The sequence below is a fragment of the Lycorma delicatula genome, chromosome 5 (assembly GCF_047948215.1).
Source record: "Lycorma delicatula isolate Av1 chromosome 5, ASM4794821v1, whole genome shotgun sequence".
Taxonomy (NCBI): Eukaryota; Metazoa; Arthropoda; class Insecta; order Hemiptera; family Fulgoridae; genus Lycorma; species Lycorma delicatula.
This window is the reverse complement of record NC_134459.1, coordinates 41,388,503-41,403,982: the sequence shown is the minus strand read 5'-3', so window position 1 is coordinate 41,403,982 and position 15,480 is coordinate 41,388,503. Positions and strand designations below refer to the sequence as shown.

The following is a 15,480-nucleotide window of genomic DNA, read 5'->3' as shown; positions in this document are numbered from 1 at the left end:
AATAATTTTATCATTTGCACTTCCTTTATTATACAAGGAATGCGACAATCATGCATAAGTCAATTTTAATTTTTTTGGACCATTATCATTCTTCCTTTACTCTTCATATGTATAGTTATTAAATAAATTAAATAATTACAAAATAGATAGTTCAAAAGATACAACTATAAAATAATAACACTTTCTTGACAATAATTTGTACACATTTTATTATATCAAATAAAGATGTGGAAAATTTAAATAAACTTTTTTACACAAAAATAGTGTTTCTGTAAAAGAAATCATTTAATCTTTTTTTAAAAATTGGTAGGAAATTTTCTAGGCATGTTTGTAATTTATCAAAGATGGCACAACTGAAGCATTACATGATCCTTTCTCATAAGTACTTGTGTTGAGTTACATGAAAACAGTTATCTTGTCTGGTATATTAGATGGATATTGCTGTAAGAGATTACATTTTTAAGCAAAGACTGCATGTTCATAAATATAAACACACGTATAAGTTAAAAGTTTAACTTACTAAATATTAGTCATTGTGATTAAAATTTATTGATATACACCAAATATTGATATAATGGCCCATTTTTATCTTGAAAACTCATTCTTACTTTTTTTAAGAGTCTCAAGAATTGATATTACGTATAGATCAGAAATATTATGGGAAATATACATAATAATGCATCTGATCTCATAAATAGCTACTTCAGTGATACTACCATCATTAACAGGAATTCTATTCACATGAATACCAATATTATGTCTACCTGTGAAAAACAATATAAAGTTTCATCCAGGTTTAAAATTAGATAAAATCCAACAAATAATTTTTTTAACTGCTAGCATAGTATTTTCTAATCCTATTAAATAATAATCTTCAGAAATAGATACACTTATGTCATATGTAGAGAGAATAACAATGTACAGTTCAAAATTTTAACAAGTTCATTAATAAATAATAAAAAGAGCAAGGACAAAGAACATTTCACTCCATACTCTAAATCTTGAAGTAAGGACCTGTATTTTACATGTGCATCCTTTTATGATTAATTATGAGGTATGATTGACATCAACCAGTTGGGTAAGCAGCTCCTCCAATACCCACAGTAATTAAGTTTTTCCATCAGTAAGATTTTTCTCTAAATTTGAAAATTTAGCAAAAATGAAAAGAGAATCTTTTTATTATTAATTCTATTTAAAATATTTTCTAAAAACTGGGAAATGTCTGCACCAGTAGACAATTTTTTCTCATATAATCATACTGAAAGAATGTCAATAATTTATGGTTCTTTAAAAATGTTAAACTGTTTTTTACAATCTTTTTATAAGATAATATAAACAATAACAAAATTAGGCAATAATTCTATAAATTAAGTGCAGATCATTCTTAAGGAGAGTGTACAAGTGAGTCTTAATACAGAAGGAAAACAATAGCATATATGACTTTTTTTGTTTGATTAACTTTAAAATCATTGTATTTTCTGCATTTATAAAATATAAATTACCCATACTAAATCCGTGTATCACAGGAGTTGTACCAGTTGATTATGCTGCTAGTTCCACCACTATCAATGATTAAATCAGTTTAATCACACAATTTATTAAAAATTTAGAATTAAATGAAATAAATTCATGTTTTCAGCAAGATAGTGCCACATGTCACATGGCAAGAGCAACAATGGACCTTCTGAGAAATTTCTTTGGTGAAAGAATAATATCGACTGACTTATGGCCAGCCAGTCACCTGATCTTTTCCTGCAGATTTTTTTTTGAAAATATATGCATACATGCTTTTTGTACGTTACAATATTTTACGTTAAAACATAAATGAATAATGCAAGATTCAATAATAATAATAATAATGCAAGACATTCATATAAATTATATTTAATATACAAATAAAATTATTATTCTTATATTAACTGCTTTTATTTTTTTCCTCTACTTTTATAAACAATAAAAAGGTAATAGATGTGTTTAAAGTAATTGAACAATACTTAGAAGTAGGTTATACTTTCAATGATTGAAATAAAATTTTCAATGTAATAATTTCAGTAAATACTAACTACACAGATGATGACAATACAATGGTGTCACCTCACCTTGAGCTCTGTTTTGTAATTTCCAAAGCTGATTGGAATAAACTATGTTATAAAATGGAAAAATAAATTACAAACAAAGAAATTATACTAGATAAATACAAGCAATTCTAATTCAGATTTTACAAAATTATAAAAAATAAGTTTTTAATAATCAGAATGAAACTGAATGGACAAATGGAGATTCTCCCAAAAAATGCTAAAGGGCAAGATCCACTGTTTCATTCAATGACTGAGTATAATTTAAACATTTTTTCAGTGCACACTTTTACAAATAAAACTTTCTTAACATGTTAAAACTATTATAGTTAAAAAAAGGTTAGTTTTTAAAAATATTTACTTTTGAATGAATTACGTGTTTAACGTGAATTAAAAAATGTTTTAACTACATAGAGGGAAGAATAATAGGTATGAATGATGTATAATTGAGATCATATTTTTCAAACCAAATTTATTTGGTTTGTAAAGAGAATTTTCAAATTATATTCTTTAATAAAAATATTATAAAAATAAAGTTATAAAACTTGAAAAAAATTAATATTTATTAAAATTATAAATATTAATAATAAATTATAAAAATATGGCTTACATATTAACAAAAATAAATAAGCACACAAAATTAACGATATATTATGATAAAATAATTAAAAAAACAACAAAAAATAAATCTATCACTTATAACTAGATAGTTTTTCAATATTAAGAACATACTGGGGAACAGCATCCTAAAAATTGAAGGATGTTAAGAAAAAAATAAAATGGCAATGCTCCAAATCAAATTAAATAAACTGGTTCCTGTAGATTACTGAGTAGTATCACTGCTCAGAATGGTTAACAACCATATTAGTTTAAAACCATTTTAAATAATGGACTTATTTCCTATATGACATAATATGTATGTATTTATTATATTCATACATGTTTTTTTTATCAGCATGCTAAAGCAATATAACCCTCCGCAGGTTAAATGGAACCAATAGAAGTTTGCTCTATTAGTTTTTTTGCCTGTAATTTTATGAAGTTAGATCAGAACAAAACTAGTCTTAGTGTGCCTTCATATCTTCCTATTCTATTATATTCCAATATTTATTTGCTGTTATCTTTATTGTTAATAAACCAATAATTATTTTTTCATGTTATGATAAATATATACAACTCATACATGCAAAGCATTAAATTACATGAAATCCTGCACTAAGCATTTTATTTCTTTATTTCACAGGAGTGACAACTTCTTTAAATTTTGAAGACCCCAAGATTATGGGGTAAAAATGTATGATTTATTATTTCATTTAGTAGGATGAGCTGTTTGAGTTTTTAGATGATGAGCGAGATACCAATGGCTAAAAATTTTAGAAATTAATGACAAACACATTAATATGAACAAAATATACAGTTTTGAGTCCCAAAATATTGTAAAATGCATCCTTACCATCTGATGTGGTTTAACAGTTCTCAGAAGTAACAGGATTGATGATTTTGAAGTTACCTCATTTTCACTAACGTTAAGCAACATATGTAGTTTAGCTGGACATCAGTGTGGCTAATCCCAATGATGAACCATTCCATCACTGAAGAATGCTGGCACTGTATCCTTCAGTTCATCATCCATGGTGAAATGAGTACTCTTAATATCCTTCTTTAATTACAGGAAATAGTGAAAATTACAAGGTATCAAATTTTGAGGGCGTGAAATGTGTTCAGATTTCGACTTCACATAATATATATGACCAAGCATTACCTGTATTGCAGAATTATCAGATACTTGGATTGTTGAAGACAAAACACAATCTACTAAGGTGTTTTAAAAGCACCAAAAAGAGTTGTTTTATCTCCTTTTGGTGCTTCTTATCAGTCACAGGAACCGGTTGACCACTGTGAGGTTCAGCCTCAATATTTGTTTTACCATGAGTCAATGAGTTTGGAATGTTACTAGTAGGGAATGAAACTACAAAATGGCAGCACTTGTTGCTTTGTGAAACATTTTGTTGTCAGATTAGGTTCCAGTATCCATTACTTTTCAGCAACTTCTCATACATTTATAGAATAATATAATTAAAAATATTATGCACATCCCTCGGATTAACAAATTTTACCATAACTTACCAATTTTAATTAGGGTTTCAATATTCTGTTTATGGAAATGAGTAATGTTTTCATTCAGCAATATTATGAACAGAACAATAAACTTGGCTAGTCAAAACTCTATATGAACTTAAAATGGTGAACTTCAAATGTCTGCTTACAAAATAAAACTTAGCCTCCCAAATATTTAATTAAACTTTTTTTTACTTAATTACATCAATCTCGTTTTTTGTTTTTGGTATTTTAACCTAACACTAATGATGGTAATATTTATTTGCCATAAAGTAATAAAATAAAATCTCCAAATAAAGAACATAATCATTTGCTGCATATCAAAACTGAAATATTTTACGAAGGATGTGGAAGGAAGACTAAAACCACATCCTTGATAAAATTTTGTCACTGTTTTTTAACATGTATTTTCAAATATTTCACAAATTTTTCAAAGCATATGCATTCATTCATTGTCTTTTACAGGGATTTTGGTCAGATGAAATGATTTGATAAAATTAATCACTATAGCAGACAAGTTGACAGAATTTTAGCAAAAAAGCAGTAGAATGAACAGATAATTCATTCACTCCTAAAATTTTTTCATCAAAATTATAAACGAGAAGAAATTATTAGGTCTCAAAATATGAAGAAACAAATTTGATTAGAAAAACTGTTTTATCAAATTCTTCATACAGAATATCTTATTGGAAACCAATATGTTACTCCTCTAAATACAATTACTACCTAATGATATTGCATGCAGTAGAAAAAATGCAAAAATCTACAATATCTTGTCAGTAAAAAAATTTTAAAAATATATTTCATAATGCTACAGTGAAACATTCTATAGTGAATTGTTCCCATGGACAGTAGTAAAAAATGAATCACAGTTAAAGATTACTAATGTAAAATTTGAAAAAAAATTTTAATGAATGAAATATATAACTGTAATAAATAATACAAAATAAATTATACATTTTTTTAAATACGAATAATGATATTTAACAAAATGAAATTTTAGTTTTAGCTGAACTTAGCAAATATGTGTATCATAAAAAAATTTGTTTGAAATGAACTCTTCATAGTTTTTCTGCAAGTTCAAGAAAATAGAAAAAGTGAAAAACTTATTAAAGTTGTTTTTGTTTTACCACTAAAATTTGATTGTCATTTATCACCTTTTAGCTAGCTGCAATTTAATTAAACGTATTTGGCTGAATCTAAACACTTAAATCATTCTTGTCTGGATTGAATTTATAGCAAAAAGTGTTTTTTAAGTTAAATGTAAAATTTGTCAATTATTTTTAATTCTCTTGTTAGAATTCAGTTAATGGCAATATCTAACTATTAATTAACTTAAGATTTTACAGTATCGGTTAGTTTATAATCACTTTTTTTTAACCTCCGAGGCTACCATTATGTATTGCTTCAGAGGATGAGATGAATGACTAATGTGTGAAAATGCATGCCTGACTGGGATTCAAACCCAGGACCTCCAGATGAAAGGCCAGATTATAATCAACCGAGAAAATATACTTAAACCATGTTGAAGCAGAGAGATGTACAGATTCTAATAAGTATAACTGCTAAATAAAAATTTCTGACTTTTTTAAGTTCTTTAATTACAAATAACAAAACCTTTTGCACATTACATATGCAATGATGAGAAATCAAACATTTTGAAGTGGTTAAACTTTGTAAATAAATTAAAAAATTTATTCATTGAATGATCTAAAATATAAAATACTACTGTTTTTCACATTAATATTAAAATAATGTGTACTTTGACGTCATGCATTAAAATAATGTGTACTTTGACATCATGCATTAAAATAATGTGTACTTTGACGTCATGCTGTATTTATTAGTAGCAGGAAAAGTGACATCTATTCACAATACTATTAAGTTCAAATAATTCTAATAAAAATAAATTTCACTTTAAAAAAAAAATGATATGTCCATTGGAAAATGTTGGTAACAAACTTTGCAGCTTCCTGTAACTTGGTACAATTATTTTAACTTGTAAACAAAAATTATAAAAATGATAAGAAAGAAAATTATAAACTTATTTTCTGAAATACATATTTTATTTAACTAATAATTAATTACTTTTTAAAATTAATTTTAAATTAAAATATTGATTATCAATATTGTTTTTAATGGTATAAAATCTATAACTCTCAGGACAGAAAAAATTTACTAAAAAACATTATTTTATATTTTAAGCATCATGAAAATTTGTCTTCTTTATTGTGGTGTTTAGTATGTATGTATATAAAGTATTCAACTAATTATTCACATATTACTTAGAAATAAATTTAAAGAAATTATAATTTGTAAAAATAATTTACAACTTATATGTAATTTTATTAAAATATCAACCGCGATGAAAATAAATAATTTTTAAACAATTTGATAGTTCAAATAATAAGTTAACTGTACAAAATACTGTATTTGTTTCAATATAATATAAAATATTAATCAGAAATAATTGATAAAATATAAAATAATTATACACATTTATTTACATTTTTCATAATAAAATACAAAAATCAAAAGTAATATATTTTATAATCTTGCACATATATTTGAATTGTAAAATAACAATAGGTAATTTACCTTAATTAACACTGACAAAATACAAAAAAAAAGAAAATGTTTTGATTTAAAATTGATTTCACTTGTACATACAGTAGACAATTTTTCATCTGACAGCATATTTTTGAATATACATACATTCTTTATGACATAATTTAACACTCATTTCACATTTATCTTTGAAAAAAAAATAAGACATGATAAGAATTTCAATTTATTTCTGAGATATTAACAGCAAATTCCAAAGCAGCTTTTTTTTTAGTTGTTTGGTTTACAAATTAACGACATGTACCAACCTACAAATATTAAAGTATACAAAGAAGTAGTTCAAAAATAGGGGTCAACAAGTTTATCACACGACTTATTATTTTATTCAGGAAAAGTAATAACATTATTTTAATTATTTATCAGTCATGTAACTTATTAACATATTTCAACTAAATGAACATTAAACAAATGAATAATTTGAGTATTACACTGACAAAAGACTTTATTTCATCACAGAATGCACTTTTAACTGGGAAAATAGTAACTATGCTAAACAACAGACATACTGCATTCACTGCAGCATTTAAAATAATATACAGATGATTCTAATTATGCACTAGACTTGTAATAGGCAAATATTCCACCACTCCATGACTGGTAAAGGACCACAAAGAAATTTATCAAAGTTAATATGTACAAATCATAATTTATCATTGTACCCAATCCATTTAAAATTAATAAAAGATACATTTGATCTGAAATCTCATGAATGATTATATTTCCATAATATACTTTCAGCCTTTTACAGTATATTATATGTGTGTGTTTTTACATATTTAAAATATGTAGGCAATAATTACATAAACATGTAGGAAAAATTATGTAAGCCTGCAGGAGAAAGCATTCTTCCTTTTTAAAGTCTAATGGTTGATGAAGAAAATTAAATATTAATCATGAGAATTTAAGGGAGTATTTCTGGTAAAGACAATAAACATATAGAAAACATAAAAACAAAATAAAGAAGAAAATTAAAAGCAAGGTAGTGTCAATTTATACTACAAGATGTAAGAATATAGTGGAATCATGAAAGGAGATTAGGTATAAATAGTTATTTTGAAAAAAAGGAACTGATAATGCCATACATAATCATAAAAAAAAACCACTTCCTTTACAGTTTTACAGAAATTAAAAAATTTCATCAATAAATATCTGCCGCCAACATGAAAAATTATGAATTAAAAAGCTATTGTTCTTTTATACAAAATATTATATACAAATATTTCAGATATAAATAATCAAAAGAATTGTAAAAAATATACGTTTAAAATATCAAAGTATTTTAATTTACTGATCAACACCAATAAGCTGACATATGTTTCATTTTAAAATTCTGCTCCTAATTTTGCTATAATCACATTTATTTTGATTAATTATTTTAAAAACTGTACATAAACTGTGTAATTAACAAAACCTTTTACTATCAAAATCAGCCCTGACCACCAAAATTACATGTCTTTATTGCATGAGTGGATGATATTTGTAAATCAATCATTTAAGTGACCCGAAACCCTGCTGTATATCTAACAAATCATCTGAGTCTGTGTAAATGATAAAATATACATTATGCAACTTGGTACCAAAAATTCAATCTTTCAAGCAGAGACAATTCTGTATCTTAATTCTTAGATGACTATTAATGAATTGGTGAATGAAATATTTCTGACAAGGAAGCATTGATTATATTTGAACTTTTATATTAGCTTAAATAAGCATTACTATCATTTACAATTAAAATTCATTTAATTATGTAAGTGTAAGTCTTGTAAGACATTATTTTAGTATCCAAGATGAGGACTATACAAGTGAGTCAGCAAAAAAGAAAAATATTTCTTTGTTCTTTCATGAGTATTTATTTTAAGTCTGTTTGTTTATTTAAATTACATTGTAACTGTGAGAAACACATGTATATATTAAGTAATTTATATATTTTTTCATGATAATGGAGAGTTTCTCTTATTGAATTAAAAATTAAAGAAATATTAAATGAAGTTGGTCCTGATTAGGAGGTGCACAAACGAAGCGGTTTGAGTTAGAAAAAGTAATGCAATTATGCAATAAGATCGGAAGGTTAGGGAGAGCACGGGTATTACTTACCCGTAACATTATTTGAAGTTGAATATATGATAAAAAAAATTCTCTGCAAAAGGATAAAGAGATCAGCATAAAAAGAAGGAAAATGAATTATATAAGGTTTGATGAATGAATAATACTGTTATAAAGAGATGAAGCACAGAATATTCAATATATAATTTCAAAATAGAAGACACTGAAAAATATGTAATGAAGGTGTATACCAAGACAAATTAAATAGTGAGTATATGAGACGAAGTCAATGAATGCATAATAAGAAGGAAGAATTAAACAAGTAAAACATTATAGGTACTTTGGAACAATGTTAACAGAAAATTGCAAAAGTGAAAATGAAATAAAAATTAGAATAGTAATAGTTAAGCAAACTTTTGGTAGAAAGAAACAATTTTTATATAATAGGTTAGACTTGAGGAAGCTTCTTGTGGAGTGTTTCATTAGGGCTGTACTGTTGTACAGATATTTGAAATGTGAACGTGAAGAAGGTTGAATATTATTAAATGCTTAGGTAGTGAATGAGGATTATTGTAGTGAATGAGGAAAGTGAACTAGAATGGCAGCTTAATTAGATTAATTCACAATAGAAAAGCTAATTGGCAGGAACATAACATAGGAAGGACTGATTAAAACAATGCTAGAATATCTAGAAAGAAATGGGATTCTTAAAAACTCAAAAGTCTAACAAGAAATGATAAAGAATGGAGACAGACACAGTACAAGGGTCCTGACTAAGGGCAGATAACCCTATGATAATGATGATCGATAACAGGGTTAATATAAATTCTTTAAAATATAATTTCAAATGTTTAGATAATAATGATGGTGTTAAACAAAAGAAAACAATTCTGTTAAAATTAACTTAATTATACAGTTACTTTTATTAACATAATTGGGCAACAAAAAAATAAATTACATTATAATAATAGAATTACTTTCATTTCAGCACTACAGTTAAGCCACAACTGTCCAGTCTGCTTATCTAAAGTCTGATTTAACAATGCTATGCTTTGTTACACATATATTACAATACTAACAAAGAAAAAAAAAATTAGGCCTGCACATGCCTCTAAATGCTTAAGCATACACATCTCCAATACTACACAACGTACATGAGTTTTTCTCATTTTAATGTCCATGATATTCCACTCAAACAGTAACTGAAGAGATTTTTACACTGTCAGATATAAGTAGAAGAAAACACACTAACAGACTGAATACAAATACATAACCTATGATACAAAAGACATATACAGGTACATAATGTAATGAATGAAATTCTTGTTAATGATAAAGATTATCTGAAAGTTAAATTCACTTGACATAATTTTTAGTTCCTGATAAACTGCAATCATTAGAAAATTTCAAAGCATTTTAAGCAGAATACAAGTGAATACAACTTCTTAAAATATACGTAATCACATCACAAGTGTATAAGAACCAATAACAGGATCAAGCACTTCTCAGTAAAAGCAGGATGATTTTGATTTAGTTTTTACTTGTTTTATACAACATGACATAAAATAATGTAGATGTTTAAAAAGTATACAATCTAAACATTAAATGCATACACAATATCAACAACTGACAAAAAACTTTAAATAAAATAACTTTTTCCTGTAGCATTTTTCTTTCAGAAAGTGATTTTAGTATTTAAATACATTCCATTTTATAGAAATAATTTTTTTAACATTATTTATATATATATAGTTTTGTAAAAAGATTAAAGGATATAATAAAGATTCTTCTGCTTAGGTTTTGGGAAAGACAGGTAAATAAATTTAAATAAGTTATAAAAAATTAGATAAATAAAGAATAGTTCCATAATCATGATATGCCTGTCTATTAACTATTTCTGATTAACTGTAGATGCTACAGACTTATATCAACAAACTCAGACTTATGTCTGATTTACAAAGTATTGGATTATCCTTGAAACTTTTTTTTTTTTTTTGCTTTTCATCATTTCACAATACCTATACGGTCTGTTTAATTAAAACATTATATTTTATATAAATATATTTATATTTTGTTAAATTTTTTTGTAATGCATCTGAATACCAAATAAATATTTTAATACAAAAGTATTTTGAAATCCTGCAAACTGAACATCTTTATAGAAACTTGTAACACCCTGAACCGACTTATGTAACAGTTTAATATGTCTATTACACTGGTAAAAATTAGTATATTAAATGCTTCAATTTTAGTAAAACTTAACAATATAAGTAAATTTAGATTATTATTATTATTATTATTATTATGAAATAATAATGAAATTAGCAACCATATTTTACAAAATATAGAGCTACTGTGTATTCCAGTAATTTATAGTCAACTTCTCCACAATAACCAAACATAATTGGCATAAATAAACATAAAAATTATGTTTGTTTATTTATTATTTTTATTGACTGTTATGAATGAAAAGTCAACAATAACAATTTTCTCAGTGATCAGTCATCATATGTATAAATACCTAAATACAAAATGTATTGTGTATGTACATACAAACATATTCACAACTAATAACAAACATTATAAAAATTAAACAAATAATTAACACATGTAAATATACTACCAAAATAAATACATTATATTAAACATAAAAAAAAAACAAATATAAAAAAATTATTGCAGTAATAGTTGAGAATTTGTGCAGCAATTAACAGTGCTTGTTGTACCTACATCAACATACATATACAAGCAGTACCAAACAAAAAAAAACAAAAACATTAATTTAAATTATCACGATCCATTTTTTATTTGCATCACAAAGCTATTTTTCATAAATAAAAACAACTCCTAATGCTTATTTATACATAAACTAGTTTTTAGTTCGTCCATTTATTACACAAAACTAGATGAATTTGATTCACTCCACAGTAATAACACATAATTTGATTCATAGACATCAATTAATTGTTCCTTAATTTTTATTTTATAATTAATACTCACTACTTAATCCAGATTTCCGTAATCAGTCTGTCACTGTGTTTTTTTTAACTTATTTACTTACTTACTTAAATACTTCCTTTCGTTCATTCATTCTTGCTAGCAAAATTCAGGCACAATTATCACTATACAAATATTATTTCACTCAGTTATAATAAATCACTCAACTTTAAATCTTTTACTAAATTCTTCTTGCTGTTTTTCTTTCCATTCCTTCTTTGGTTTCATCCTCTTAAGCTGCCCATCCCTAAAAAATAAAAAATAAAAATAACTAACCATAATAATATTTACTATCAAAATTAAACGCATATATGTGATGTGTACAGATACAGAAAGAAGTTAATAACTGAATTTTACAAATTAACTGATTTTATTTATTGTTACTAACAATTATTAATAGTACCATTAGGTTCAAAATGTTTTCTTTTGTCAAGAATACATCAAGAGAGATGCACTTATCACTGTTCAAATCCTGGAATTTAATTTCAATGTTTGCTTTCAGTTGTCACTCATTTGACTTTTTAGGTTTATACAAAGTCCTTGACCACATTCCAAAGTAAAAACTCCAAGGTATAATATCTGATAAACAAGGTAACTTCAACAGCTAAGAGATGCCGACCCATTACTCGCGTTTAAAAAGCCTTGTTTGTATAATCATGGACTGTATTTCAGTAGACTGTTTTAATAAGGGGTAAATAAAAATTCAACATGTATTGAATTTTGATTTAACCCTATTAAAAGTAGTTTCTCTGTGGACTGATTGTCCTCTTCCTCTTCCCTCTGCATTCTTAATCCTTTGTTGCTTAATAATTGAATAAGCACCAAGGGGATCAAGTCATCCATTGTCGTGGCTCTGTATATGCATCATGCTAGTACCTATTAGTAACCAGCAGAACAGCTGAATTGCAATCCCTCTGTACCTCTGAAACTATCTGAGGACTGATTCCTAACAGGAAATGCAAAACAAGCCAAACTAGTAGGTAAGATACCTACAGCATAAACTAGGCTTCCTATTCCTCAAAATCTAATTGAACTGGATTGAAAGTAAATTAATGAAAGCTTTCCATAGTATCATGAGCAAGTGTAATAACTGTGAAGCATATTAATATAATTATTTCCAGTCTCTTCAAAAAATTATAGTGCCAATAAGCCAAAAAGTGATACTGCATCCCAAATAACAACACCCGGTTGAATTCATCTGTTCCTCTAAAATAAGATTCTGCTTTTTCAGGGTGACATATATACTGACACTTGTATTACCAATTCAACTAAGGCTTTATCATACCACAAAACTTTACAGAATAAGAATCCAGACCACAAAAAAACTGCTTCAGCATCAATTTGCAAAACTGACAATCTGTAAAAAATTCAAGTTGCTCAGGTGTAAATGTGGAATGTGAACCTTAAATTTCTACAAGGAAACTTCTTCGCATCAACCTTTATAAAACAAGCAGGTCATAAAGATATCTCTAATTGTTGACTTTCAATGCCTCTGAGTGACGACATCTGAACTAACATGCATTTCACTTTCTTGTGTAGGGGCTGTTTTTGAACATCCACATAGCGCATCTATTATACATCCAAGCTGTTCAAATTTGTTTCATTAATTATGCAATACCAGTCATTTTTTTATTATGTTCAATATTACTGAAATAAAACAATCTTTTGTTTGTAAAGTTGATATCAGTCATTATTTTAGCAAATTCAATTCAACAGGTTTATTTTTCCATTTATTAAACAGTCATTTCATGGGTTCATTGTGATCCCACAACTCCTAATTTCAATCAGTTTATCTTTTTTCTATGTTAGTGATATAAAATATTGTATTTCTGTGATTCATATTTTATAATTATAAATTCCAGCTGTACTACTACTAATTTAGTACGGGGAAAATCATTTTCTTTTTTTTTTAACATTAAATTATGTCCAGCTAATGTATATAAAATGGAGAAAAGACCACCTCTTTTAAAATATTTTTAGCTCAGGAATTGTGAAAATTGCATAGTTTGTAAAATATTAATAACCACTTGTAAAAAGTTTACTTTTCATTAAGTTCAACAATTTTTTTTAAGCGAGGTACATATAAATAATTGAAAAAAATTGAAATTGTAAAATTTTTCCTTTTCCTATTCCATCCTAAATTAAAAATGTTTTGGTAAAGAAAGTTTGATTGCTACGATTGTTAAACAATCAGATACTAGATGTACAATTAATGAAGGTGTTTTTCCAACCTAAGTAATTATTTCCCAAAAAATAAATTATTGAGTCAATACAACTTTATTCCAGTGACAGATTAGAAATAATCAGTGAAATGAAAGTTTCCTCATTTCACTGTTTACTTCTAATCTATGAAAGCTAATTATTTCTAACCATGAAAGCTCCATGTCTGGATGTTAGAAGTAATCGTGTAATAAAATTAATCTATCCATATGTCATTCTTAATATGTTCGAATACATTATGAAGTTCACAGATAGGAAAATTTCCATTTAAAATAAAATCCACAGTGGTCTTTCTCAGCTTAAGAAAGGCAGTTCACAAGGGAGTTTGATAAATACAGTCCTGTATTACTACTTACTGCTTTTGAAAAAAGCAGAAAATAGTAATACAAAAAAAACCTTTGCAAAAAGGCTTATATCTTTCTTTGAGAAGCACAACTACCATTTTGTAAAAGGTAATTTGATTTTTAAAATGGCAACAGCATGGAAATTGCATTCAATTATGTAGTTATTTATAAAATGAAATAAATAGCAATAGTTAGGTTTGCGAGTGTTTGTACACAGGATTTTTCCACAGTAGATCACTTTATTGTTACAATATACCAACAACGCTAACATAAGAGAACTATGTTTGGAATGGTTTATATGCTGGAGAGAGTAAGAATAATGGAGTCTTGAGTTGACCCAGGTGTTATCAATTTTAATCCTTTTTTTTTATATATCATTTTTTTTTTACGGTATATTATTTTATTTATTTGGTTTTTTTCAATTTTTTGCTATTTTTTTGCATTTTTTGCAATTTTTTGCTATTTTTTTGCAATTTTTAATTTTTGAGTTTAATTTTTCAACAAAAATTTTTTCGTTATAATAAGATATTTATATTATATCATTCAATTGATTAATTAAAAGAAAAAAGATAATTTATCTTTTTTCTTTTCTTATATAAATATAACTATTTCTCCCTTTAATATTTAATCTTATTAAATATAATATTTTAATTTATAAGTGTTATATAAATTAAAAAATTTATTATATAATAGATAACCTCTTATATTTAAATAAAGATTTTAATCTAATATAGATTTTTAATTTAATGTAAAATAGTTTTTGTAAAGATAATCATCTAAAATAAATTATTTAATTAAATGCATCAGTAAGATATTTAATTAAAATTAATTTTAATTTTAATTAAATATCTATTTCATAAGGATCTAATTTAAATTAACCTTTAATTAAATTAAATAGGATCTTATTAAAAATAATTTTATTCATTTAAATAAATTTTAAAGTTTAAAAAACCTAAGAAATATAATTATATTAGAATAAGTATATTTAAAAATACATAATTATTAAAAAAAAAAAAAACCTCATGGTTTAACTCTTAAGTTTTAGTTTAATAAAATAA

The 15,480-nt window shown here is 25.6% G+C and overlaps 1 protein-coding gene across 2 annotated transcripts in view; it reads right to left on the bottom strand.

The window, feature by feature from the left end:
• Positions 1-6,237: 6,237 nt before the first annotated feature.
• Gpat4 (Glycerol-3-phosphate acyltransferase 4) overlaps positions 6,238-15,480 on the bottom strand; it is a 124,574-nt gene continuing 115,331 nt past the window's right edge. For both annotated transcript variants that reach the window (XM_075365964.1, XM_075365965.1), the window contains one exon: positions 6,238-12,105. In XM_075365964.1, the coding sequence (XP_075222079.1) occupies positions 12,018-12,105 (88 nt within the window). In that variant the 3' untranslated portion in view covers positions 6,238-12,017. The remainder of the gene's footprint in view (positions 12,106-15,480) is intronic.